Genomic DNA, 25,854 nt, shown 5'->3' with positions numbered 1-25,854 from the left:
AAATACTGCGGTACTTTCATCAGTGGCTCATAGCTCAGTGATGATTTTGACTTTTTATTTTAATTTTTATGCCTTCTTCACTCAAATTATTGCCCATCTGAAGCTTTTGGTTTGAGTTACGTTCATCAGGCTTTTCAGCTGTTTGTGCTTCCTCAGCTAACTGGTGAAAAACAGTTGTAGTTTGCCTCTTTGCTCTTACAGCAGTGATCCTGTGCAGGCCAGAGTCATGCAGTCAGCATGACCTGCCAGCCTCTATTTCACCCAATAGCCAATAGCAGCATAGATATATGGAGTCCAGCATGCATTCAGGAAACAGAGTGCTGTATTTTCCTCCAATTGCACATCAGGCCTCTTTTGTCTGCCACTAATGGTGAGGAAGGCAGTGTTTCCTCCACTTCACTTCCCCAGTGTGAACAGATTTCTGCCAAACACAGAACAGCTATTAAATTTAATTCAACTGAATGATCTTCTCTTTTGATATTCTTAAATTTAGCGGTCTGAGTTCCTTTATTTTGGGCTGTTTTGTGGATCCTATTTTAACATTCTTTTAATTTCTGTACATAAAAGACACATTTTTAAATCATATTGGAGTTGTTTTGGGGAGAAATGTTTAGTCAAAAGAATAATTTAAGTGAGCATGATGGAGGATGCAGAACTTCCTCCACTGCAGGAGAAGAAAGTGCTGTTTCAATGCTGTAAATTTAAGAAATGTGATGTATGCATACGACTCCATATGTCAAGCTATTGAAAACAGTCATTTGTAAGCAGTCACACAGATCTCGGGCTGTGACGTTAAAACCGTGCGTTTATTTTGAAGTGTGTGTTGTTTGTGTGGCTCCGTCAAACACACACGGCTCTCTTGGTGTGTTTTCTTTTGGTTTGTTCTGGAAAAAGAGAGACAAAGGAGACAATAACAGGAGGTATAGCTGATTTCTTTGTGGCCTGCAGGCAGACTGCGTCCCATTTCCACCAGACTGGAAATGGGGGAAAATCTCCTTCTTCCTCTTTGTCTTTGTTTTTTTTTTTTCTGTCCAACTTTCATTCCCTCTAAGTATCTCTTACTCTCTCTTCCTCCTTTTTCAGGCCTCTTATTCCTTATTAAGCCCTCTCAGCTTCTCTCCAGGGTGCTTTGAAGCATCATATATTTGCCTCCACAATAACTCATCCCCAAATTGTTAAAACGTAGGCATTTTGTTATTTAGTGTTGACATCTGTGTTTGATTAGTTGCTCAAACGCTCACATTAATGGAATCAAAAAGAGCACAGAGATGTGATAAAGGCCTTAAAATTGCAGAATTATTACAACGCTGATTCCTAGAAAGTTGAGATCACACCCTGTTTTATTGTTTTACACAGCGTCCCAGCTTTTTTCAGGGTTCATAAGGAAACATTTACTGATTATTTCAGTGGATTTTTGAAATTGCTCCTGAGAGTTTCTAATTAAAATGGAATGAAATGAAAAGGCCGTTAATCTCCTGAAACACATGGTGTGTTTTCTCCTGTGAGCAGCCGCAGCAGCAGGTAACCGGGAACGAATCACCCTCAAACCTCGTTAGTTGAAAATTAGAGCGGGAAGGCGTCACTGAGCAGGTCCCACTGATCGCCAGACAAGTGAAGTGTTTGCAAAAATGTACAGTAATGTACAGTAATGAGAGCTGAGCACCAAAGATGGAGGCGTTGAAAGCCAGTCAGCACTCCGCCTTCTCCTTCAGGTCGTTCTCTTCTGATATTTCATTCATCCATCTTTTAATTTCCTCTTGCCAAAATGAATGAAGCTCTTTGCATGAAAGTCCATATTTCTATTCAAACCCACCTTTATACTAGTGTTGCTTTCATCAACGAAAATTAAGACTAAATATCGTCGTCAACAAACCTTTATCACGTGACGAAAACGAGACGCAACGTAAATGCTGGTCATGTGACGATAACTATAACTAAATACTTAATGCAATATTGCTGACAAATAAAAACGAGGCTAAATGTGGTTTACAAAATAAAAACTTTGCTAAAATGTCTCTTCATTTTCGTTGACTAAAACGAGACGAGACGAAATGTTGTCACGTTATTTCGTCTCGTTTAGTTGCGTTGTTATTATTTTTTTGCAGTATTTCTGTTTCCTGTGTCTCACTTCAGGGGCTGCATCAGGTCACACTGCAGTTGCAGGTGACGTCACGCCATTAGTTCCCACTTGCAGCGTTATTTAGAAGATGCAGCTGCGGTAGGTTAGCGTTAACGACAGACAGCTGACACAGAAAACGGGACTGATGGCCGGCCAGCCGGCTTTGGTTGGTAAAATAAATATGTTGTGATTTCAAATCAGAGCGTCTTCGTGTCTGGAATGGATCTATTCTTGAGTCTATAAGCTAACAATAATATAATAATTAGACAACCTTGTTTGAATTGTGAAATGGCTAAAAGAAAATTTTGGTTTCGTCTATACTACTAGGTACTTATGCTATATTGACTGGGTTAAATAGAATTTCATTGCCAAAAAGAGACTAAAATACAATTTTCATTGACTAAAACTAGACGAAAATGTCTTCAGTTATCGTCGAGTAAAACTAGACGAAAATAGTCACAGATAATTCTGACTGAAATAGGACTAAAATACTCAGACTTTTAGTCGACTGAAACTTGACTAGAATAAAAAGAGTATGAACGTGACTAAAACGAATAAAAACTAAAATGACAGCTTGACACAAAGACTAGACTAAGACTAAAATTAAAACAGGCCGCCAAAAACAACACTACTTTGTACTTACCTGCAAAGCTTGAATAAGAAAAGGCGATTTGTCCAAAAATCAGTCTCTAATTTGGTTTAAAATGATCTCGAAGAGGTCTTAAAAAGTATTAAGATGCCCTGACTGCTGACGTAGATTTGGTACCTGGAGCGTCAGTCAGACCTTTTCACACGGACACCTCATCATCCCTTTAACCTTCACCGAGCCTGGACCTCAGGAAAGGAAAAGACCTACAAACAGACACAAAATCGAAGAAGCAGATTCCAATTTTTACCCTTAAAACGTTCCTCCTTTTCCGTTTAAAACTTGTAACCTAACCAGTCAGAGGACAGGAGGCAGCGCGGCAGATGGAGCTGCGTGGGCCGACGTATGCGCTGACGCACTTGATTGCGGCCCAGACTCGGTGTACAATAACAGCAAATTCATGAGCAGCACATATAGTATAGACTCACACTTACATCGCCATAAGCAGCGCTGAGTCAGCCCGTCTCCAGTTAAGTTGCCCTGTCTCTGCTCAGGGAACCAGTCAGCCATCTGTTGGCCTAATGAGCTGACTCTACTCCACCAAAGCAGCTCAGCAGCACAGCTTCAGCCCTCTAATTCCCTCGTTCAGAGCACCGCAGTACGTTCGAGCCTCTCATCCTCAGCACTGCTTTTACGCACAGCTCTTGACATGTTTTCTGTTTTTCGTCGACTCGTGTGACGCTTGTTTAGTTTTCTCTTCTTGTGAGGAAAGGTTGTCATGTCAGGCTGTCTCATTACGCTGTCGTCTCCATGTTATTCAAAGGGGCAAAATGTCTTGAAATGCACATGGATGTGCATGAAAAGTGACAGTGAGACAGAAGAAAGATGAGCTCGGCTTTTCAATGGAAGAAGTGTTGAATGAACTAGTAGTTTTTGGGTACGTGTGGGCCAATTAAAATGTAGACCATGTGGTGCCATGGGGCGGTTCAGGCCAAGGAGCCCGGCCTAGTTTGAAGCTTCATTTCCTGCCATCTCTCTACTGTTAATAAAAAATGTGCCGAAATGTGCTCTAACCTGACTGTATCTCATGGTTTAGCTCTCTAACCGTTCAATGCACTCATCTTCAAAATCTGGCCACCCAGAATACATCTCAAGCGGCGACAGTTCGGTCAGCGATTCAGCAGACAGAAATCTGCTGAACTCACTTCTTTTTGACTCCACACCTCCTCCAAACTTGCAGTCTTCAGACCCAACAACTCCGCCTGGAGCCTCACAGTGATTCATGAAACCTTTATCACATATGCTGGAGTATTCCCCAAGACCTGTGAACTCGGATGTGTAAAATCAATGGAGTTCCTCTTTAATTGAGCAGCATGAAAGAGTGTTTTCACAAAGAGCAGACGATGGCAAGAACAATAAGAACGACTGGTGCAACACTGTCTGCAGTGCTGCAGAGATTTAACAAAGCATTAATGTGACTTATTTTTAAAATATCACATCTTCAGTGTCGCATTGCTGCTCGTGTTCACCATGCATTAAGAACTATTCATACTAGCCCTGACTCGTAGGGAAAAATGGTGCTTTCAAATGCTCAAATTTAACAGACATTTTCTTTGCCTCCAGTGTGAGGACACTGCACACAAACTAAAGCAAGTGCACCCCAATTAAAATATTAAACAAAATACTGGTTGATTCAACCCCTGCCAAGCGAGTTAACAAGCTTTCCAAATTAGCCTCAAATATATCCCAGCTTCACAACTTCCCCAAATACAGACAAAAAGCAAGAATAGACTTCTGACAAACCACATTTTGGTCTTGGCTTAACTGAGCTCAGTTAGCAGCACAGGCATTGCACCCGTTCAATCATAGCTCTCTTTGGATTGGACCGGCGAGTCCTGAGTTATGAGCCTCCGTGCACTCGCCGCTAGCTCGCAGTTAAGTGGCATTAATCAAGGCTGCCTGCTAAGCCCAGTGGATTTCCTAAAACACAAAAGGTGCAATGCCTTCTATCATAAGTGGCACAATACTGCTGGCTAAGCTAAGTGGGAAATGGCACCGTTTAGAGCACAGCAAGAGGAAGGGGCAAAGTTTATCTGCTGCATCCACACAGCCACCAGAAAAAAGCTAACTTCAGGTCTTAAACTGCAGCAAATGCAGAGTTACGCCTCTCATTCACTTGATTCGGATAAGACTGTGTTTACGCGCACGCTGATTTCTCTGAAAATCAAACAATGAAAGCCGTTTGATGTGAAGTTGAAGGAAAAGGAGACTGAGCCGCCTCCCCTCCACGCCCTGTCAACATCTTTTGGTGATTTTAACATTTGATGTTTCGTCTCGGGCTCGGTTTGCTCTACATTAATATAAACCAAATACTCCATACATGTAGAATTTCAAACCCAGTTCCTCCTCTTCTCCTCCTTCTGTCTCCGTCTGCCTCCGTCTCCGTCTGCCTCTGACATCTGCTGAGCAGCACTCTGAACAGGAGTCTTGGAGTGATATTAGAGCTGCGATGGGTGCTGATAGGAATCTGATGTATGTTTGCGTGTGCGTGCATGTGTGCTGGTGAACCCGTGTTTTTGTGAACTCTGTTAGCTGTTGGCTTTCATCAACAGTATGTCAATCTGCGTCTAGTTAGTGAGATCACACACACACACACACACACACACACACACACACACACACAGACAGGCTAAAAGCTTTCCGACTCTTGCACCCGTCGCCCATCCTCGGTGCATCCCACATCATGGAAAATTGGCTGCTGTCCGGCTCTTTCTTTCTCTCCGTACCCCTCTCCCAGAGCTCCCTCTCTCTCCCTCCATCCCTCCTCGCTGCGATCGCACGGCTCAGATGTGGAATAAGAAAGCAAACAGCTGCTTCTTAAGCTGACGTTCTGGTCGCGAGTCATCTTCACACATGTCGTCAGCGCTCGGCGTTGAGTCGCTCTCTGCTGCTCTGTGTGGGTGTGTTTTACACTTTGCAATGCCTTTGAGTCAGCTTAGCTTGCTGCATTAAACTTTTTCTTTTGCCGTCATCAATTTTTTGTGAAGATTTAAACTTAATTATGGGAATGGGGAGCTGCAAAGTAAGCACATTGGTTTTATCTCTAAAGGTATACATTGTAAAATCCTTACAGAAGGCAGTAATGAGAGCATTTACGTATATTGCACCTCTGCCTCCATCCTCTTCAGAAACCATAAACTTATTTAATGACTTTTTAATAATAATAATAATCATTGCTGCCTGAACATCCACCGATCACCAAAACTTTGCTGCTTCTTCTGCCTGTGTGGTTCACTCGCTGTGTGCGGCTGCTGTGTCCTGAGGAGTTAGATGCTGGAGTTTTGTTTTTTTCTGAGTAGCCATGATTTACTGAGCTGGGTTGATTTGATCAAAACAAGTAGGGAGGAAGCTAAATAAAGAAACAGGTCAAAATCAAATGCAGAAAATGCTGCTTTGCGTCTTCGTCATCGCGGTTAACCGAGGAGGGTTGAATCAAGGACGGCTGCACTTAGTTGTAGAAACGTGACAACGCTTTTGTCCAAGAGGATTCTTCAGTTCTGAGTGGCTGCCGGGGTCTCAGGTGTTTAACCCCTGTGGGGTCGCGGCCGTTGAAACCACTTGTCTGTGTGAGCAACAGTTGTTAATCTTGTCACACGAGGCCAGCTGTGAAGCTGTTAAATCTCTGGGACGAGATGAAAGGACAGCAGTGTATAAGACGTTTCTCATCAGCTGTGTTTTCTTCTGTTATCAAGCAACATTTTGAAATGTCATAAAATGGAAAAAAAACAAAGAAAATACGATTTAGACGCGTTTCCATAAACTGGTTTGGAGCGAGTAAACTAGATTACACAAAGCAGTTTTGTTAGAAGTTGGTGGTATAAGCCACATTATGTGTGCTAAAAAATACGAGACGGCAGAAACAGCTTCTTCTTCTTCTTTGGTTTTATGGTGGAAACGGCTGATCCTTCATGTTCACTACGTCAGGACTTATTCGGCAAAAGCTGTTTCCGTCTCCCATTACAGTTTTTCATAAATGGCAACAACCCCCTCAAGCGAGTGTAAAGACTTTTTTGCGAAATTGAGGACGTTTTTTCAGACTTTGCTGTTTCCATCAAGCTTTTTAAATGCAATATTTCAAAATGTGCATAAAAGCACCTCGATGGAAGCACGGCTGCTGTTGGTGTGTTCGTTTCTTAAATGTACAGAGCTACAGTTGAATATGCGAGCCTTAAATTGACCAACTAAGGAAGAGGAAGTCAAGTCCTACACTTGCATCAGAGTAAAAAGTTACGTACTGTAGCTTTAAGAGCAACAGGTCGGCATAACGAACGGAGCCACGAGCCTTCAGCCGCGGCTCAAGCCTTCGCATCAGCACAGATTCGCCTCTCTGAAGCTGCCCAAAGCAAGGCATTAAATTCCTTCCACCTCCAGCCGGCCCGGCTCTTTGAAGCTTCTGAGGTGAATTCAAGAATGACTGTTATTATAGTTGAGCGTTTCTATTGGTGGAGAAAACCCTCTGAGGAGCGAGCAGAGAGAGCTGGCCTGTGCAGCGCTGTGTCCTTGGCCCGGGTCTGTTTGGTCAAGTAGTTGCTTAGAAATAAAACCGTATGCTTTATCGCTGCCGTCATCAGGTAAGATACTGCACTCGACTGGATAAACACAAGGATTAACTAATAGACTGCTGGCAGGGAGTCGACCTGGCTCCATCCCTCCATCCCTCTCACCCCCCCATCTCACCCCTTTTTATCCTCTCTCCTTCTCTTCTCTTTATCTACCAGTGTGCTTTCACTCAACCCTCCTTCTTGAATCAAATACGTCTGCAAATCAAGATGTGACAGAATGAGAGGCACACACACACACACACACACACACACACACACACACACACACACACACACACACACACACACACACACACACACACACACCCTTGTTAGGACATTGCATTGACTTCCATTCACTGTGGACAGCTTAACCCTAAGCCTAGCTTTAACCAAAGTCAGAAATCTGTGGGGTGCACGACACCCTCTGGATTGGTTCCCCTCAAAAAAGCCTTTTTAATGGGGAAAAATGGGTCACAGAGGAGGGGTCCCTCTCCAGGGACGGACAGACAGACATGCAATAGACGTCGCTGCTCAGAACAGACCAACAAAATCACAGTATATACGGATTATTGTGGCAACAGTCCTGATACGTTTACATTATGAATACCCTAACCTTAACCTGATCCGAACCCGGACCAGGACCTCAGAGATAACATGCAGCCTGCTGGTCCCTAGAGGGTCGGTCTATGCCAGAAAAGATCCCAGATAGATAGCACAGTGCTTGTGCCCACTCTCTCACACACACAACAGCCACTGATTAAAACCTAAAAGCACGATCGATGCGGTGAAAGCTGTCGTCATGAGAGAAACTCCAAAGAGAAACTTGAAAGGAGTCCGACTGTGCTCGGTGCGCTCTCTCAGCTTGTCATCTCTTTCTTGATCTCGCTCTTCTTCTGATGCTTCTTCTTTCTTTCCCTTGTTTTATTTTCTTTATGCTGAGCCTTTCCTAGAAGGAGAAGCGTTATTTATAGCTAAGCTCAGTGTTTGTCTTCACGTTACAACCTCTGCTCCGCTGCTTTCATCCAGGAGAACCTGCTGAACTCGCCTCTCCTGTAACATTCAGTCATGTTCAACCAAGTACATTCACTCAATACTGTAATTAAGTACAATTCAAAGGGGCTTTTACTTCACTTGAGTTCTTTATGCCACCTTATAGCTGCACTTAACATTTTACAACCAAAACATGATCAATTCATAAAAGCATCAAGTAGAAAAATGTGTTCAAATGTGCTCCATCTCACCAGCTGTGACATTAAAATACTTCTTATGTGTTAAAGCATTGGTAATAATACTCCCATCAGATACTTCATATAATAAATGAACTTTCTGCAGGTGGCCACTCCACCAAGTACTTTTACTGTAATACTTTAAGTATGTTCTGCTGCTTGTACTTTTACTTGAGAGAAATCTTGCATGCAGGACTTATACTTGTAAAAGAGTATTTTAGAGTATTTGCTACTTCTGCTTCCACCAGCAGTGAGTTCAAAGGGGACCTCGACCCTCATGAGAACCGCCTGCTTTCCCACCACATTTGCACATTTCCTGCCTTAATAATTAAAAGTTATAATTAGATAGTATATGAGGATTTGTTTATGATGATCTGTGCTTCACACTTTGGTACAGACACTTGTCTGATGGGCTTCTTGGGCTGGGTCGAGGTGGACCCGGACCCTAATGTGAAGCTGCAGAGTATGAGCACATCTCTGTGCCAGCGTGGAGGTCTCTGCTGCTGCTCCTTCTCTTTTCAGAGCCTCCTCTCTCCTTTTGTATCCTCCATCATTTCTTTTGTTCTGTTGCATTGACACGACGAGACATTTACTCACTGACTCTCTCAGTTTCTCTTTTTCTCTTTCAGTTTTTCGCTCTCTGTTTCCGTTCCCTCCCTCCGTCTTGATTGAAAGGGTATGCACGGTTGGCACAGAAAGAAAGAAGGAAATAGATAATGATACCAGACTGCATTGTGTGGAAAACCCTGACCTCTCGTGTACCCAATCTGTCACACACACACACACGCACACACGCACACACGCACACGCACACACACTTTTTCTCCTCCCCACTCTCAGATGCTTATTTCATATAAACACAGAGAACACGTGCACCCTTTTATAGTGTTCCTCCTTTTTATCATAAACATATTTACATGTGCATGCTACAGTACACACTTACACAGTTTAGATCCGCAGAGGAGTGGATGTGCAGTCACACACACACACACACACAGTCACACATTCTGCCGAAAGTCCGATGATTTAAGTCATCTTCCACTTTGACGAGTCGTCTGAGAGGCAATTTATTATCAACACGAAGAAGTAAAGTCAAATACTCTCTTTGAAGATGTGTTTAATTGGCTGCATGTGTGTTTATTTATTTGTTTATTACGCCTGACAGTGTAAACAAGACTCACTCTTTGGTTTGTTTTTGTCGCAGTGTTTTCTCTCCCCAAATTTTGCTAATTTTGCATTTGTAACTGTTGCACACAGACTGTCGCATACGTTGTTTTGACAGTGCTGAGGTCAGCATTTTCAGCAGCGTAGTATTGTGTGTGTGTGTCCTCACTGTTCCTCCTCCAGTTTTCATTCAAATTTAGTGTGAATAAGAAAAAAGAGTGAACTCATGTGAGTTTGAGATGGCACTAATTAACCAGTCAAGATGCAACGGTGTAATTAGAAGAGCGGCAGTCGAGTGTCAGACAGTGGAAATCAATGTAACGTAATGGAGATGAGGCCTTTATGTTTGCTTCATGTATTAATCTGAGGAAGGTCACAGCCTCCTCATCGCTCACACAGATCTGATGATTTCATGGGCCACGCTCTGGTGAAGAGGACGCTTCAGTGGATGTTGAAGTCACGTCCCTTCTGTAGGATTTATTGATTAAGACCGACCTTTTCTCCTCAAACCGTCCACATGTGTCCATCGTGTTGTCCACCGTCGTCCACAAGAGCAACACAAGCTGACATTCAGAGGACATGCATGCACATCAGTGGTCAGACCAACCACCCTCACAATGAATTTTGACACATTTTCACACATTTGTTTGAAAAAATTGCTAAATAAAACACTTAAAACGGGCGGTTTTATTACGGTCCAAGAAGGAACACTTTTCCAATTTCTGTAAGTTGGAATCGCTCCATTTTCAGTGAGCCGTGCACCTGCTGCCTCTGTCTGCTTCTATGTGAGTCTTATGAGCCCAGGCTGCAAATCTCCAGGGAGCTGGACACACACACACGCACACACACACACACACACACACACACACACACTTCAGGCTTTTCAGCCGTCTTTTTTTCAGAGGAGTCGTGCAGCCTTTTGGCTGTATATGGTTTTGTCTGTGGGTCCTTGGGTCGTCCATCAGCATAAAGTCAGAGGCAGTTTGTCTCTGCCGTTTGCAACAAAGCGGGACACTCTTACACCTGCATCTCGTCCAGAGTCCGCTGAGGACGTCAAGCACCAGTTTTGCCAGAAGTTGGTTTGACATCCAGACGACAGAGCGGGCGAACACTCAGCTGAGATATTTAATAAAAGCAATTAACTGGCATTTGGAGGGGAGCACTTAAGAAGGAGCCCACATGAATATTAAGCCCTGAAAATAAGAAATATTTTCCGTTTCTGTTGAAGTTTGGAAACTGATTTCCCATCTTCTGGGGAAGTTTTAGTTTCCGCTCATGCTTTCTAAAATGAACGTGCATAGACAAGAAATTCTACAGATCCATGTTCCATCATAAGCATTTCACATGATTTATGGATTTAAAATTTACACTTAAAGTCACTATTGTTAATGTGCAAAATGGCTTTCTTGCCTTTTTGTTCAGAGTTAGATAAGAGCATAAATCCCACCCCCATGTCTGTGCTTTGGATGGAGTCTAGCACCATTAACTTAGCTTAGCATAAAGACTGGAAGCAGGTGGAAACAGCTAGCCTGTCTGCAAACCTCCAGCACCTCTGAATCAATTAGCACGTTGTTTATTTTATCTACACACAAACAGAAAGAAGAAGAAGAACTGTCCCCCCAGGCGTCTGTGCAGTGAGTCCGCTGGTTGTTTACGTCACGTTGCTGCGTGAAATCACTGCACAGCTCTGTTGTTTGCCGAGAAATAGTTCCAGCACATGACCAAACTCACCTCAGAAATGACCAGTTAAGGTTTGAGAACAAATCAAAGGTGTTAATTAGTGAGCTCAGTATTATTGCTGTTTCCATCTAAAAACTGTGTTTGATGCACAGTGCTGCATTAGATCCACGCCCTCACGCCCTCATCTTCCTCACACATGACCACACAGCTGTTGGTGTCAGCAGCTCGCCTCTGTGAATGACTGATCAAGTGGTTAATTCGCCGAGGGACTGATCCATGTGGACGCGTTATTGATCACTTGTGTCATCGTGCTCCCGTCAGTCAATAGCAGCTTCTTTTTGCCTGTTTGCACCCGCTGAGTAATTCCATCATCAATTGATACTCAGCAAGGAAAAAATGTGGAGTGCATGAAGTGATATTGATAATATGCTGAATGCATGCTGGAATGATTTAATGGGTAAAAATACGTCTTATCCACTTCGATGACCACCACTCCACTGTGGCAGGCGATTGCGCGTTGCTCCCTCAGAGGGGAAAATGCTGCCATAGTAAATGTAATTTTGAATGTGACACAAAGTCACAGCAGCCTGTGTTGTTACTGCTGTTAAAGAAAATCTGTGTTTGCAGTTATACGTGTAGATTCTGAATGGAAGCTGCAGAGGCCATTCATTCACAATTCACATGAATGGACACGCCGGAGTAACGCTCCGCTCTTTTCATTGCCCACATTCAGGTGCACACTTTTGTGCTCGGTTTGTATTCTTCCACTATTTATTCCTTCACTCAAGGCCTCAAATTGCCACAGTGTGAATAGTGAAATTAAAAAAAGATACTTGGACGTTTTATTATCAGACCTTGAGAAAAAAACCTTTTTTCCAAATATGATTAACTTCACAATTGTATGCACACTCACATAATAGAGTGATTTCCTTTCAGCTGAGCTTTTTAATTTCACCGCATAAAAGACTGCTGTTTGTAGGTTGGACAGAAAAGTCAGGAAAATTCAGTTTGCTGCAAAATTTACCTTATAAATCAATTTTTATTGCCAGTTCTGTTTTCACCATTTCATTACACTCTTGAATAAGTTTGTTCACTCAGCTTAACAATTACACTGACTCCACAGGCACATTTGAAGTTGTGTTTCCAGCTAAAGCTGTAAATCTGGACGGTTTCTGATTGGCAGACATGCGAGAGCCTCACTGCGCAGCTTTTGGTTTAATGCCTGTTATCCACACGATCCGTGAACTCTGCTTTGTTCTTGAGGAGTCGCAGACTTTTTCTTTCCATGGAAGGAAGTAGTTGATATTCTGCTTTTTACTGCTACAACACCAAAGCCTGTAAACCCCCTCCATGGGCCCTTTCGCACTGGTAGTTCAGCCTAAATCCAGCAGTGCTTTTTGGAAAATGATAGAATAGCAGTGTGAGTTTGAACATTGTTCAGTGCCCACATATGCACCGAAAAATAAGGTATTCTGAGATCGGTTCCAGTCGAGCTTCAGTCGGATCACAGAAAAAAAAAATTCGCATGCATGTATCAGGATGGCATTTGTGGGGTTCTTGCATTATGAGGGACGGATTGATTATGCATAAAAAGAAGTAGTTTCAGGGCTGTACACTTACTTTTTTAGGTGGTAGCACTAGTACTAGTAAGTTAAAAATTTTAGTAGCACAAAGAAAAATGTAGTAGCACACACAGTCGGACAGTTAGTTAACGTGTTTATAGGCTAAATTAATTTGATACTGATGAGGGTTGAATCGATTCATTTTTGTATCTGAGGAGACAGACCGGTCCAATGAAGAAGTGACGAGTGACGAAGATTCAGCGTCAGACACCGTAAATGTTGTAGTAGTACTATTTTCCCCAAAATACCGCCTTTTATCCTCATTGTCCTGACCTACCGAGGTAGAAACTACAGAAAAATACCTCTTCATTTTGCTTGAGTCTTCTTGTTATTCTTAGTTGTTGCGGTTGGTTTGTCACAAAAATGATACAGAAGTTGCGGTTTCCCGGCACAGATCAGCAAAGGCGGGAACGTTTACCCAGAAATGTAGTTCTTTTGTATTCGGATTGAGTAGGACAGGACACACTTAGAACTACAACTCCCAACAACAACTGACGAATAGGACAAGAGACAGTAATATAGCCTAGTTTTCCCCACTACATGATACCAGTGCAACACTTGTGCTAGTGGATGCATATTTCTCTTCACACAGAAGAGAAGCCCTGAGTTTGTAGGACGTGTTGCCTGACCACATCAGTGTTTACACCTGATCTGAATTGCCACACTCGAAGGTGGGAAGCCAGTAATCTTTTGATTGTTTAAATACGCTGAAACCTGAGAGATAAAGCCACTCACAGATGTGTGAGCAGGGAAAAACATTCATTCCCTGGCTTGAAGATGCAGGCTTTTTTCACTGCCCACTGTGACCATGTGGATGGTAGCACGTCCCTCAGTTGCACTCACGGCGTGGCTCGTGGCCTCACCTGCCGGTACGCTATCCTCCGTTTCTTCTTCGTATGTCAAAATGCATCATGTGCATGGACCGGAACAGCCGTAATTAAGTCAGGGGGAGGCACGGCAGAGCTTTAAATGGACAAAGACAAACCTATAAATAAAGACGGCCTCGAACGGACCACGCTGCTTTTGCAAAAGTAGTTTCTTTTCAATGTTCACATCAAGAAAAAAAGCACAAAATAGTCAAAAGTTGAGCTTGACGGTTAATTCTTGACTCTGCAAACAGCAGTGGACAAAACAGTCCCTGCTCAAGGTCCACTTAGTCGCTTGTTCCGGGAGTGCATGTTGAGAAGTTGTTTAAATGTGAGTGAAGGGGTTATTTGTTAGGATAAGTGGTTGTGCGCACACAAACTTCACTCCCGCAACTGGATGCTGTTTATAAATCCGCCCTCCGTGCTGAACGTCTATCTGCATGACAGTAAAGAGCTATTAGAGAGGGAGCCAGTGTCAGAGGCAGATGTGGGCTGGATGTCAGGAACCATCAGTCCTCCTCCGCAGCCGCAGGTACACACACTCTTCATACACATACGCACACACACCTCCACCTTTCATATTCGTCGTGGATCCCGTGGAAAATAAATGGCAGCATTAATCATACGGGAGAGCAAATAAGACAGTGATGGTGAGGGAGTCCAGAGAGAGGAGGAGGCGAGCCGAAGCAGGGAGAGGGGATGAAAAAAAGGGAGGTAGAAGGAGAGACAAAACTAAAGAGAAAGTAAGACAGACAGGGGAAAGGAAAGGAAAGGAAAGGAAAGGAAAGGAAAGGAAAGGAAAGGAAAGGAAAGGAAAGGAAAGGAAAGGAAAGGAAAGGAAATGAAAGGGGGACGAGGCTGGAGCACATTCTGTACACAGACAACAAACACTCAAAGGTCTGCGGAGATGAGAAAACAGTAAATATCAGAAAGACAGATGGCATCTTTAAAAAAAACAGTCGAGAGAGAGAGAACAGCAGGCTGGGGCTGCTATCCAGTTCATGTGTTGCCTGGAAGCTTCCTCATGAATTTTAATTTGTACTTGCTCATTAACCAAGTTACCATATGACTTAGAAGGAACTGAGTGGTCTCCTCGCGGGCAGCAGAGGTGGGGTACTTTGGGTCAGTCAATGAGGAGAGCTCTGAGGGCTCTCCAAACATTTCATAGTGAGTGCATCAGCGTTATCGTAGCTCCGAACTTCTGCTTTAATCCTGATACCATTTGCAGTGTTACGAGAAGTGTCGTGCCTGCAGTTCATTGAAACTTCGATCACAAAGTGCATATCTTCTCACTTACCTCCTCTGGTATGCAGCAATGGTAGTTTAGGTTGGACGTTTCCAGGATTTGAGATATCGGCTCTGTTCTGCACCCTGACACAGGAAGTAGTGAAAACTGTTAACAGCAATTATGATGTTTCTTCTTCTTTATATGTAATATGTCGAGCTCCATTCGCCTCTGTTGTGTCCATCGATATCTAAAAACCTCGACAAATAAAACCAAAGCTAAAAGCTCCGATAGACAGAGATAAATGTGACGTAATCTAAGTGAACTGACCCTTTATGAAATGCAGGAGCAGCAAGAGCAGATCACAGAAAAGTGTTGGCTGCAGGCTGTTGCCACTCTGCTGGTTTTATTGGGTTGATGAGTATTTGTAGGCTCTTAAAGAAAGACCCTGAATAAGACCTGTAAGTTGCTTTGGATATGAAATCTTTTGCCAAATGATGGTATTCTGCCTCACGGCTGCACAGGACTGATAGAGAGCTTCATCACATGGTGCAACGACAGTCACCTGAAGCTCAGTATCAGCAAAACTAATGAGCTTTTGGTGACTGCAGTGCTGCAAATATGGATGTTTCTGCAGAGAGGCAAACAAACGGTGAAACATGGACTCTTCACGCACATCTTCAACCCACCAGACGATCTGTCCAATCAGCACAGTTTCAGGATTAGTGGCACCAAGTTATACTGATGAATAATGGCGTTTGTAGAACATTATGATGTCAGAGTGAAGTTGACCTTTGACCTTTTGGATACGAAGCACCCTCACTTCATCAGTTTATCCTCTGAGACATTTGTTTGGAATTTTGTCCAGATTATCAAATGAATTTTTGAGTTATGGCCAAATACGAGTTTTAGCAGCTCGTCCTTGAGTCTAAATTAATGTTTGTGAAGAATTTATTGAACACGTTCCTGAGAAATCGCGTTCAAAAGAAAGAAAGGGTTGGACGGAAAGGCAACCTGAAGACGGCTGTTGCCAGGCAGAAAGGGCGCTAAAAACATGGCAGCAGTGAGCACAAGGCTGCCAAGAAAGCTGCAGATTACTGCTTTAAAGGAATGAATCTTCCCTCTTCAGCTTTAAGTGAATAACACGCGCACACACACACTGTTATCATCGCCTGCAGCTCTGTGTCAACTGCTTGTTCAACTCATGTTCCTGTGAGGAGGATTTGTTTGCCTTCAGTCCATTCATACAGTGTGTGAATCAGCTGAATGGCCGCAGTAACAGCAGCTTCCTGCAGCTTTAACGGTGCTCGTCCTGGTCCTGATGATGCTCCTAACAGCTCTGATCCTGCTTAACGTAGAGTCATCGCATCCTTCTGTAGCCTGCAGGTTCACTTAAGCAATTCTGTGTGTGTGTGTGTATGTGTGTGTGTGTGTGTGCGTGCGTGCGTGTGTGCGTGCGTGCGTGCGTGCGTGCGCGTGCGTGCGTGCGTGCGTGTGTGTCTTGTTTTGTTTTGTCTCCGCAGGTTCACACTGGTGTTTGGATGTCTTGTTCTCTCTGTGTTTTCCACCATCCCTGCCCACCAGGAATTCTCCTCACACTGCCTGCTCATCCTGGTAGGACACACACACACACACTCTCACACACACACAGACACACACCTTCATGCACGAGCACACATGTTCACACAAGCCTGCTCGATCAGGAGGCGTCTCCCAGGGAGACCTTATCACGTTCATATTACTCGACAGTGACAAATTGTGAGGGTGTCAAATGGTTAAATTAACATTGTCAAGTGTGTGTGTGTGCGTGCGTGCGTGCGTGCGTGCGTGCGTGCGTGCGTGCGTGCGTGCGTGCGTGCGTGCGTACGTACGTGTGTGTGTGTGTGTGTGTGTGTGTGTGTGTGTGTGTATGAGGCTCAGTGACGCTCATATCTGCATAAGAGATGCTCATTGTGCATTCTCAGCACTGTCATGAACTGTAATGGTTGGTCTCTTGCTACACACAGTCAAAATCACATCGTTACAATATAAGTTAACAGTCTGTGACTCAGACACCAATCAGCATCAGTCAGAGCAAAACAACAAAAACAAAAAAAAAAACAATGAAGCGCAAACAAATGGAGACATCACAGGGTCTCATCACAGTTTCCTCACCTCTAGTCTCAGCCTTGAAGACAGTTTAGTCTTCATTTGTGCAGGTTTTGAGACATTCGTCTCTGAATTTCTGCCTCCACCCAAAGAAAAGAGGAAATGCATTTTGTTTGTTTTGCTGAAAGCAATGAACAAAAACGATCTGACTTGCTGTGGGTAATGCACAGAGCACGCAGTCATCCATTGTCATAGGGACTTTTTTTTGGTGCAGTCATTCCAAAGTAATCTGCAAAGGTCTGTGAATTATCCGCACTAATGTGGCCATTGTTTGTGGAGAGAGAAGGATTTTTATTCCTTGCAATTTGGGCGACGCTCGAAGGGAATAGTTTGACATTTTGGGAAATAAAACTGCTTCACTTCGTCGCTGAGAGCTGGCTGAGAGGATCTATTTTAATCATGCAAACACAACAACTAGTGCAGCGTTGCAGGTCTTGGACTGTGTGGGCATTTCCAAGCACACTTCCTATTTTGGTTCATGCATGTGCAGCAAGGCCTGAGTGAGGTTGAATATAAATCTGATGGCATGGTGATTAATAAATCTGTTCTCAGCCAACTCCATAGCTGCCGCCATCACTCCAAAACAGCAGAGCCAATCACAGGGACCGAATGCAGAGACGCTTGTTCATTTGTCTGAGTGATGCAGAGGGGCCCGGCATGAACACACAGCACCGGGTCAAAAGGCAGACGGTGGGAGTTTTGGTTTCATTTGTGCAATGATGGATAGAAATGAATTGACTGCAGTTATAAAGCACTTTTCTACCTTAATGAACAAAGTGCTTTGCGGTACGAGCTCTCATTCACACAGCGATGGCGGCGGAGCTGCCCATCAGTAGGGTTCGCTCTCTAGCTCAAAGACAGGGATCGAACTGCCACCTCTGAGGCAAAGGGCCAGGGGAGATCGATACCACTTTTAATATCTGCCAATTAAATATGAAGCTACGGCCAGAAGCTGGTTATTCTGATGTGACACTGCAGACAGTGTTTCAGTGTGTTTCCCTAAAATGTCAGACTCTTCCTGTGAATGCAGGTTTTTCTTATTTTACAGCTCACTGCGACAAACCTAACTGGCTTCCTCGACCCTTTGCTCTGACTGTCTGCATTGTTTGCATTTGTAGCGTTTAGAGGTTTAAGTCTGCGAGTTTTTCCGTGTGTGTCCTGCAGGAGTTTGTGATGATTGTAGTGTTTGGTCTGGAGTACATCATCAGGATATGGAGCGCCGGCTGCTGCTGCCGCTACCGAGGCTGGCAGGGGCGCCTCCGCTTCGCCAGGAAGCCGTTCTGTGTCATCGGTAGGTGTGTGCGCGCGTGTGTGTGTCTGTGATGTCTGGATGAAAAATAGATGTTGTTGTCGCTATTTTACTGTTGAGTTTATCAATGAAGCCTTTCACACTGCAAACAGATTTATTGCATTTGTTTCCTAAATGGCATCATGTCACTATTTACACAAAAATACTTCAGGTTTAGATTAAAAATCAAGAAAAATACACTTTTTTGCAACAATTTTGACAGAAACATGTCTTTTTGTTGGATATTCACATTATCATCCTGTTAAAGTTGTTGTTAAAGTACAACATCTGCTGCACCTTACAGAGTCATTTTTAATATTCTCATGTAATGCTGTTATTTGCTGAAAGTAGATAAAACTTCCTCTTCAGTGTCCAGCCGCTGCTATCACACACATTTACATGACAGCGGTTCTCCATCATCCTTACGGTGCTCCAGCAGCGAGGAAGTCAGCCTGCTGGGAAATAAGAGAAGAGAAGAGTGGGGAATTTTAGGGTTGTGGACAGAATGACAGAAGAAGACGAATAGACGTAGAAAAGCAAACAAGCAGCTTGTAGTCAATCGATAGTTGTTTTAAAGGTGATGGATGGAAGACTGGATGGCTCTGGAACGTCGGGGAGCCAACCACAGTTCCTGCTGCTAATATTGTGGAACCCGTGACCTTTAATTCCCACTCTTTTACTCCCCAGACATCATCGTTCTCATCGCCTCGGTTGCTGTGGTTTCAGCCGGTAGCCAGGGTAACATCTTCGCCACCTCTGCGCTGCGTAGCCTCCGCTTCCTTCAGATCCTGCGCATGGTGCGCATGGACCGCAGGGGGGGGACCTGGAAGCTGCTGGGATCTGTAGTTTATGCACACAGTAAGGTAGGACGGTTTCTCCTCTCCTGAACTTCAGATGTTTGACGTCGTGGTCGGACAGAGCTGCTGTGCTTCTCCTGAAACGATCACCTGTCAGTCAGCAGCATTGTTTCGGGGACAAATTAAAAGTGTCAGGAAAAGTCAGCTGTTACAGCAGCAAGCAGGAGACAGATCCAGCAAAGAAAAGCAGAATTAAAATCCAAGAACAGAGTCAGACTGTGTGCATAGAGACACGCCCACAGTGGGATCACCTTCTTCAAATGAATGTAAGTAATAAAATATCATAAATTAGCAATTAAAATGTAAATTACAACAACTACTAGGTGTGATAGAAGATGACTGACTGGAAATATGTGCAATATGAGGTGATCGTGAGTTCACTACATGCACGTGTTCACTGCTTAAAATAGTATATTATGTAATGTATGCTGGTAGCCATTTGACTCAGTTTGCTCCATTTACATCCCAAACAGATAATGAGGGTGTTTTTTCTCTCTGTTACTATAAAGTTAGAAGGTAAAGTGGCAAAAAAAATCCTTGAAACTGTGTGAAGTATAACTCTTTGTTTATGAAATAGAATGTGTGTGTGTGTGTGTGCGTGTGTGTCTCTTCCAGGAGCTGGTGACAGCCTGGTATATTGGGTTCCTGGTGCTGATCTTCTCCTCCTTCTTGGTCTATCTGGTGGAGAAAGAATTCAACAAGGACTTCGCCACCTACGCCGACGCTCTGTGGTGGGGCACGGTGAGTGCACACACACACGCACACACACGTTATGCACAGATACACTCGAGCATGCTAAACACCTTTAAAACTTCTAAATGAAATCACATTGCGCTGGTGATAACTGCCTCGACTGTGTTTGAAAGTCACTAAACTAATGTCGGCTAAATGAATGCATCCTGCACTGCATCACGTCACTTAAAACAAGTACAAACGAAGTGAGTAAGTTTTCTCATCCAGTATAGTCAGAATGCTCCCTTTAACCCAAAAAGCAGAGACAGCAGCAGAGCTGGAGCTGTGCTGTTTTTATGTCAGCAGTGATATATTTCTATTTACAGTTCCTGTGTGACCTTAATGACACCTGCAATACAAAACCCAACAGGAGGACCTTTGAAGTCACACTCTGCTGGCTGCACTGCACTGTTTCCTCCTAAATCTAAAACCCATTATGCCCCGAGAACGCGGAAACAGACGACACACGAACAAGAAACAGCCCAATCAATAAAGTCAATTTTCTCCTGCTGCCAGGTGAGACTGGCCCGTTGTGGGGATGACACTCAGACACGGTTGCAGCCGCGATCGTGGCTTCGGGGCATCTTTCTCTCTGGTAGAGATAAGAAGGAGTTAGATCATTTTTGTGGCAAGGTGGCGATTTGAAACATAAACTTAAAAGACGTGCGAGTCAACACTGACGTTAATCTTCTTAAGCTGCAATTTTCTACACATTTGTGCGTCTTTTATTCTGTTTACTTCATCCTTTAGACGCTGATTTAGTGGCACACAGTCACACTTCAACAGATTCAGGACTTCTATTCGTGTATTTGATTATGATTGCCAAAAGCTTCTAAATGCTTTTGAGGCATGGGTTTGAAAACTCATTAAATGTGGTGCCAGTGACAAAAGCTGACTGATTCATCATGACTCCCCGGCATTCACAAGATCACCAAGCTACAGTTTTATCTTTAGCTGGTGAAAGTATTCAAGGTTAGCAAACTTATCAGAAAATCCACTGTGGCTGCATCGGACGTCTCAGCACATAACAAAAAATACTGGACGTTGTAATCTCAGCTCTCTCCTTTCTTCTTACCTCTTTTTTTTCCGTCTGACCGCCACAGTCAGGCAATTTGTGGAGCAAAAATTTTAATTTGCTGAATGTAGCACGAGGCCATGGACAGCTGCAAGATACTCATCCAGCCGTGCACAAGATTCGCTCAGAAAAACCTCTGAAGCTTTGCGTGAGCTTCAAATTGAAGAGACAACACCCAGGAGGAGGCAGTCAGTGCACAGAGCACACCTATTTTATGTTTGAGGAATATAAAGGAGACAGCTGGTTTGTGCTGCTGTGTCAGTGTTAAAAACCTGGGCTGTGTCTGACTCCCTGTCTATTCACTGTCTGCCATTTCATACGAGTGTCTGCATGCAATGCAACGTTTTCACCTGCCAGTGATTCGTACAGGAAGTGATTTAGTTGTCTGTTATACAGGGAGTATTGGAAGAGTGAGCAAGGGACAGATTTCAGATAAAGCTCTGGTTACCTGAGTGTTGACCTCTGACCCTTCAGATCACCCTGACAACAATCGGCTACGGCGACAAGACCCCGCAGACGTGGACGGGACGGTTGTTATCAGCCGGCTTTGCTCTGCTGGGGATCTCCTTCTTCGCCCTGCCGGCTGTGAGTCAAGCGCTTTCCGACGCTGATGACTGTCAGGTCCTCACAGCTCCAGAAAGCTAACGCTAACACTCTGCTTTAAACTCTGTGTGTGCGTGCGTGTGTGTTTCTGTGTGTAGGGCATCCTAGGGTCAGGTTTTGCTCTGAAAGTTCAAGAGCAGCATCGACAGAAGCACTTTGAAAAGAGGAGGAACCCAGCTGCCAGCCTCATCCAGGTAGACACACACGCACACACACATGCAGAGAACGAACGAACACACTTCACCTCCACTGATTTTTTTTTTGTAGCAGCAGCTGAGGATCGGTGTGAGCGCAGGGAGCTGTCTCACCTTTTGTCTGCAGCTTTTTGTGTGTGCGCTTCATGTCTGTGTGTCTGAGTAAGAGCGCTCTTTACCCCTTTGACGTGTGTCTTGGGATGATGTTGAACTGTGTGTGTGTGTGTGTGTGTGTGTGTGTGTGTGTGTGTGTGTGTGTGTGTGTGTGTGTGTTCACCATCTCTCCTCCTATCAGAGTGAAGGTGTTTCATTAAGTATTTAATATGTGTGCGTGTGTGTTTCGCCCTTCTCCGGGCTGTCAGGGCGTGTAGCTGATGATGACTAACGGTGTGTGAGGCGTGCTGTCGTCTCTGAGGTCCAACAGCAACACACACTGCTGGGATTTATGAGCCGTTTCCATGGCGATCATTCCCCGGGCCGACGCTCCTCCAAACCGTCACTCATTGTAATAGACAAGACCAGCTGCATCACTTTCTAATGAACAATAAATACCTGCTGTGGAGTGTGTGTGTGTGTGTGTGTGTGTGTGTGCCCACAAGTGTGTGTTTCTCAGTGTTTGCATGCATGTGTGTGTCTCTGAGAGTGTCTGTTTCTCTGTGTGTGCGTGTGTGTTCCCCTTCCTCTACGTTATGAACTACCTTGACCTACTTTCTGAGTTTTTCCACCAAATGAAGCTCCTGCTGTGTTATTTTATTTTTTGTCCTTAAAGAAAATCCAAATTTCTGCAATCTGAGCTTCACTGTTTTAGATTTTCCCATCATTTCTATCAGTTATGATGATGTAACACCGACTAACCTAATTGTCCAAATATGGGGATGTATAGTATCTGCTCTACCAGCTGCTGCTGCTGAAGGCGTCTTGGGGCGAACAACACAAGCAGCCAATCAGATTTAAAGTCCAGATCTTTGCTGAAAAATGTCACAGCTGGCTGGCAAGGCCTGGCCCTTTTCAAACAAAGCTAGCCAAGAAGCTGTTTTCCCGCCCTCGATATCCCATAGTCCAACGCGGCTGTTGTGTAATGGAGCAATCAGGCGATCCTCGTTAACTTTTAAAGCAAATACGCAGCTTGAACTGCACCAACGGAAAAGTCAATGCAGGGTGTAAATAATGGATGCCATAAACTTCACTGTTTGTCTTAACGGTCTGGGTATGCTGTTCATCACAGGCTGTTACAGTAAATGGAAATTATTATGAGTATATTTACATTTTTAAATCATGTGTTGAAGTGACGCATCATAGCTCGCAGGGTCATTAAACTCGCCACAGTTTCTGTTTGAAGGCAGCTTCCTGCTGACGAACTTACAAATCTGCGTAAGTCAAAGCTGCTTTGTCCCCACTCGTCTTTCTTAATGATGGACATGCCTGCATTATAAAACAGTGGTTTATGATGAGGACAGTATGGGGGTGTTCACTGGCGCTTCAGTTGATTCGGTTAAACTGAGGATTTATTTAAGGTTTGTCTGCATTCCCAGATGAAATTTCTAACATATTTTCATGCATATTTATGTGAGTAATTCCTCCATTCTTAAATCCTGTTTTTCCTGTCCTTCCTGTTATCAATATGCATCAGTTGTTTTTCTTGACAAAGACCAGTTGGATCCCAAGTGATCCTAAGTAACCCACTAAGGGAGCAATTAGTGCTGTGTGTGTTGCAGGAAGGGTTGCAAAGGGTCGCTAAATTTCCAAGCGATGTTAAGCTCAGGAATTTGGGGAATTTTGCACAGTTTTAGTATAAAAATTTTATTTTTTAATTGTCAGCGCACTACAGCCAACACTGTCAGCGCTGAGCTGTCTGAGCCAGCAGAGAGTAACCCAAAGCAAAGCACGCAGTTTCTGTCTTGTCAACGTCTGCTGCTAGTTTTCCAGCTAACATGTCTGATGTAGCTTCACTGAGGTTAAGTCCATGGTGAAGCGACAAAGCGCTGTGGTTAAATTAGGGAAAAATTGTGATTTCTGTTAAATGTTAATAAAAAACACTGTTCACAGTCACTGCTGCCGTCCTCTGTAATAAAACAGACCGTGATCTTTCCCTGACCTTGACCAAGTGCTGCCAAGCCTTAACATAACCATAAAAAGATGAATAATGCTGCAGTCGCTACGAGTGCAGAGTGTACGATTGCCTGTTTTGGCACCAAACAAATCAAAATTCGTTCAGTATCAACATTTTGTGACTTGGCAGGTTTGTTAACAGCAGTTAACAGAAAGCATAACTCGGCCGTTGTTGCGTTTCCATCACACGTATTTCCTGCTCCCCACGAGCTGTATTTAGAGGTAATTTCGAGGAGCCGGGGCTGCTGCTGTGTCGAGCTTGTTTCTGTTTTACTGGCTTTGTGTCAAGCACCTGGTCACTGTCTGCTCTCCGCCAAGCTCATAACATTTTCCCCAACAGGTAAAAGGAAACTTGGAAGCAGCTTTGATGTTTTAAATGTGTGGATGACATTACTGTTCTGTGTGTCACTTCACCGCCCCATCTCACACAGCTCTCCCTGCTTTAAGCCACTGTGTGTTGTGCGTGTGTGTGCAGGGCAGGATATTACCACTGTCTTCAAGCCTCAGAAGCTGGTCAATTCTTAATTTCACCTGCTGCGATAACTATTTAGCCGACTGACTGTATTTTTAGAACAAGACTGCATCTCCAAATGACTTCAAAGCAGCCTTTAGAGCAGCCGAACATCCAGCAGCCAGAATTGACCAGCGTTTGGCAGGTGGCTGGTGCTCATTTCCCACCCTGTCTGTCTGAAGCGTTTTTATGAAGGCTTTCCAGTCGTGTCATAAGTCTTGTAACCACACCTGGCGCCATTGAGGAGGTTCAGTCAGCCGGTTGAATGTGAAGGAAGCAACCTGTAAAAATGCATTTCTGCAGAACAACTGGTACATTTGTTTCCCAGTGAGGATTACTGCTCAGACTGTACATGCAGGTCATACATGTCTGTAATGCAGACACTCAGCAAGCACACTGGAGTTGCATGCTGCACTCAGTCAAGCTTCAGATATCATTTGCCACATAACTGGATCGGCAAGTCCGTTTAGCAAAGCAAACATGACTAATAAGTCCATCTGGGTTCTATTTGCTAAATGTAACTCATCCGTCACAGCCAGCCTTTAACTTGCTCATAGTCGCTGAGCGTTTGGCCGGTTTTTAGATTTAAATTTAAAGTCAAAATAAGCTGTCTTTGCCTTCCAGAGCGACGCAGGTGAGCGACCTTTCGGTTAATCTTTGGGATAGATGGTGGCCATTCTTAAAAGAAGCTAACTTTGATAAGCAAAGATCTTCACCTCCACGCTGAGGACCTCCGATATGGCTGCCAGCCGGCTACACCTCCTAAAACGCCTTGTGTATGTTACATGTTCACACATATCTCACTCCCTGTCTCCTCACCATTTCTGTGCCATTGCCCCTCTGTGTCACGTTCGTGTGTTCGTGCGTGTGTGTACATGTGAATGTGTGCGCGTCCCGTCCATCTCTGCTCCCTCCTCCACCCAGGCGGCTTGGCGTCTGTACTCCACCGACGGTGCTCGTCCCTACCTCAGAGCCACCTGGCACCACTACCAAAGCGCCCTCCCCCCCCTCAGGCATGTATCCCCACCTCCACCACCACCAGCACCACCACCACCATCACAGCCCCCCGCACCCTCCGACAACCCCCCGTCCACAATGCATCAACATTACCCAACAAAAACTAATCAGCTTTTTCTTTCTTCCCTCCTCACCTTCCTTCTCTCACTTCCTACCCGACTTATACGTTCCTCCCTCACCTCCTTTGTCCTCCCACACTTTACCCCGTTAATCGTTTCATTTATCATT

General features: G+C 44.2%; 1 protein-coding gene across 1 annotated transcript in view; it reads left to right on the top strand.

The window, feature by feature from the left end:
• The window catches only part of kcnq5a (potassium voltage-gated channel, KQT-like subfamily, member 5a), an 89,621-nt gene that overhangs the window by 48,546 nt on the left and 15,221 nt on the right, over positions 1-25,854 (top strand). Inside the window, exons 2-7 of the mRNA XM_070977594.1 lie at positions 16,616-16,706; positions 18,405-18,531; positions 19,216-19,391; positions 20,001-20,126; positions 21,667-21,777; positions 21,894-21,989. Of these exons, the coding sequence (XP_070833695.1) occupies positions 16,616-16,706; positions 18,405-18,531; positions 19,216-19,391; positions 20,001-20,126; positions 21,667-21,777; positions 21,894-21,989 (727 nt within the window). The remainder of the gene's footprint in view (positions 1-16,615; positions 16,707-18,404; positions 18,532-19,215; positions 19,392-20,000; positions 20,127-21,666; positions 21,778-21,893; positions 21,990-25,854) is intronic.

This window comes from Chaetodon trifascialis, chromosome 13 (assembly GCF_039877785.1).
Source record: "Chaetodon trifascialis isolate fChaTrf1 chromosome 13, fChaTrf1.hap1, whole genome shotgun sequence".
NCBI classification, from domain to species: domain Eukaryota; kingdom Metazoa; phylum Chordata; class Actinopteri; order Chaetodontiformes; family Chaetodontidae; genus Chaetodon; species Chaetodon trifascialis.
Note: the sequence above shows the minus strand (reverse complement) of the source record. Positions and strands in the feature narration are given on the sequence as shown.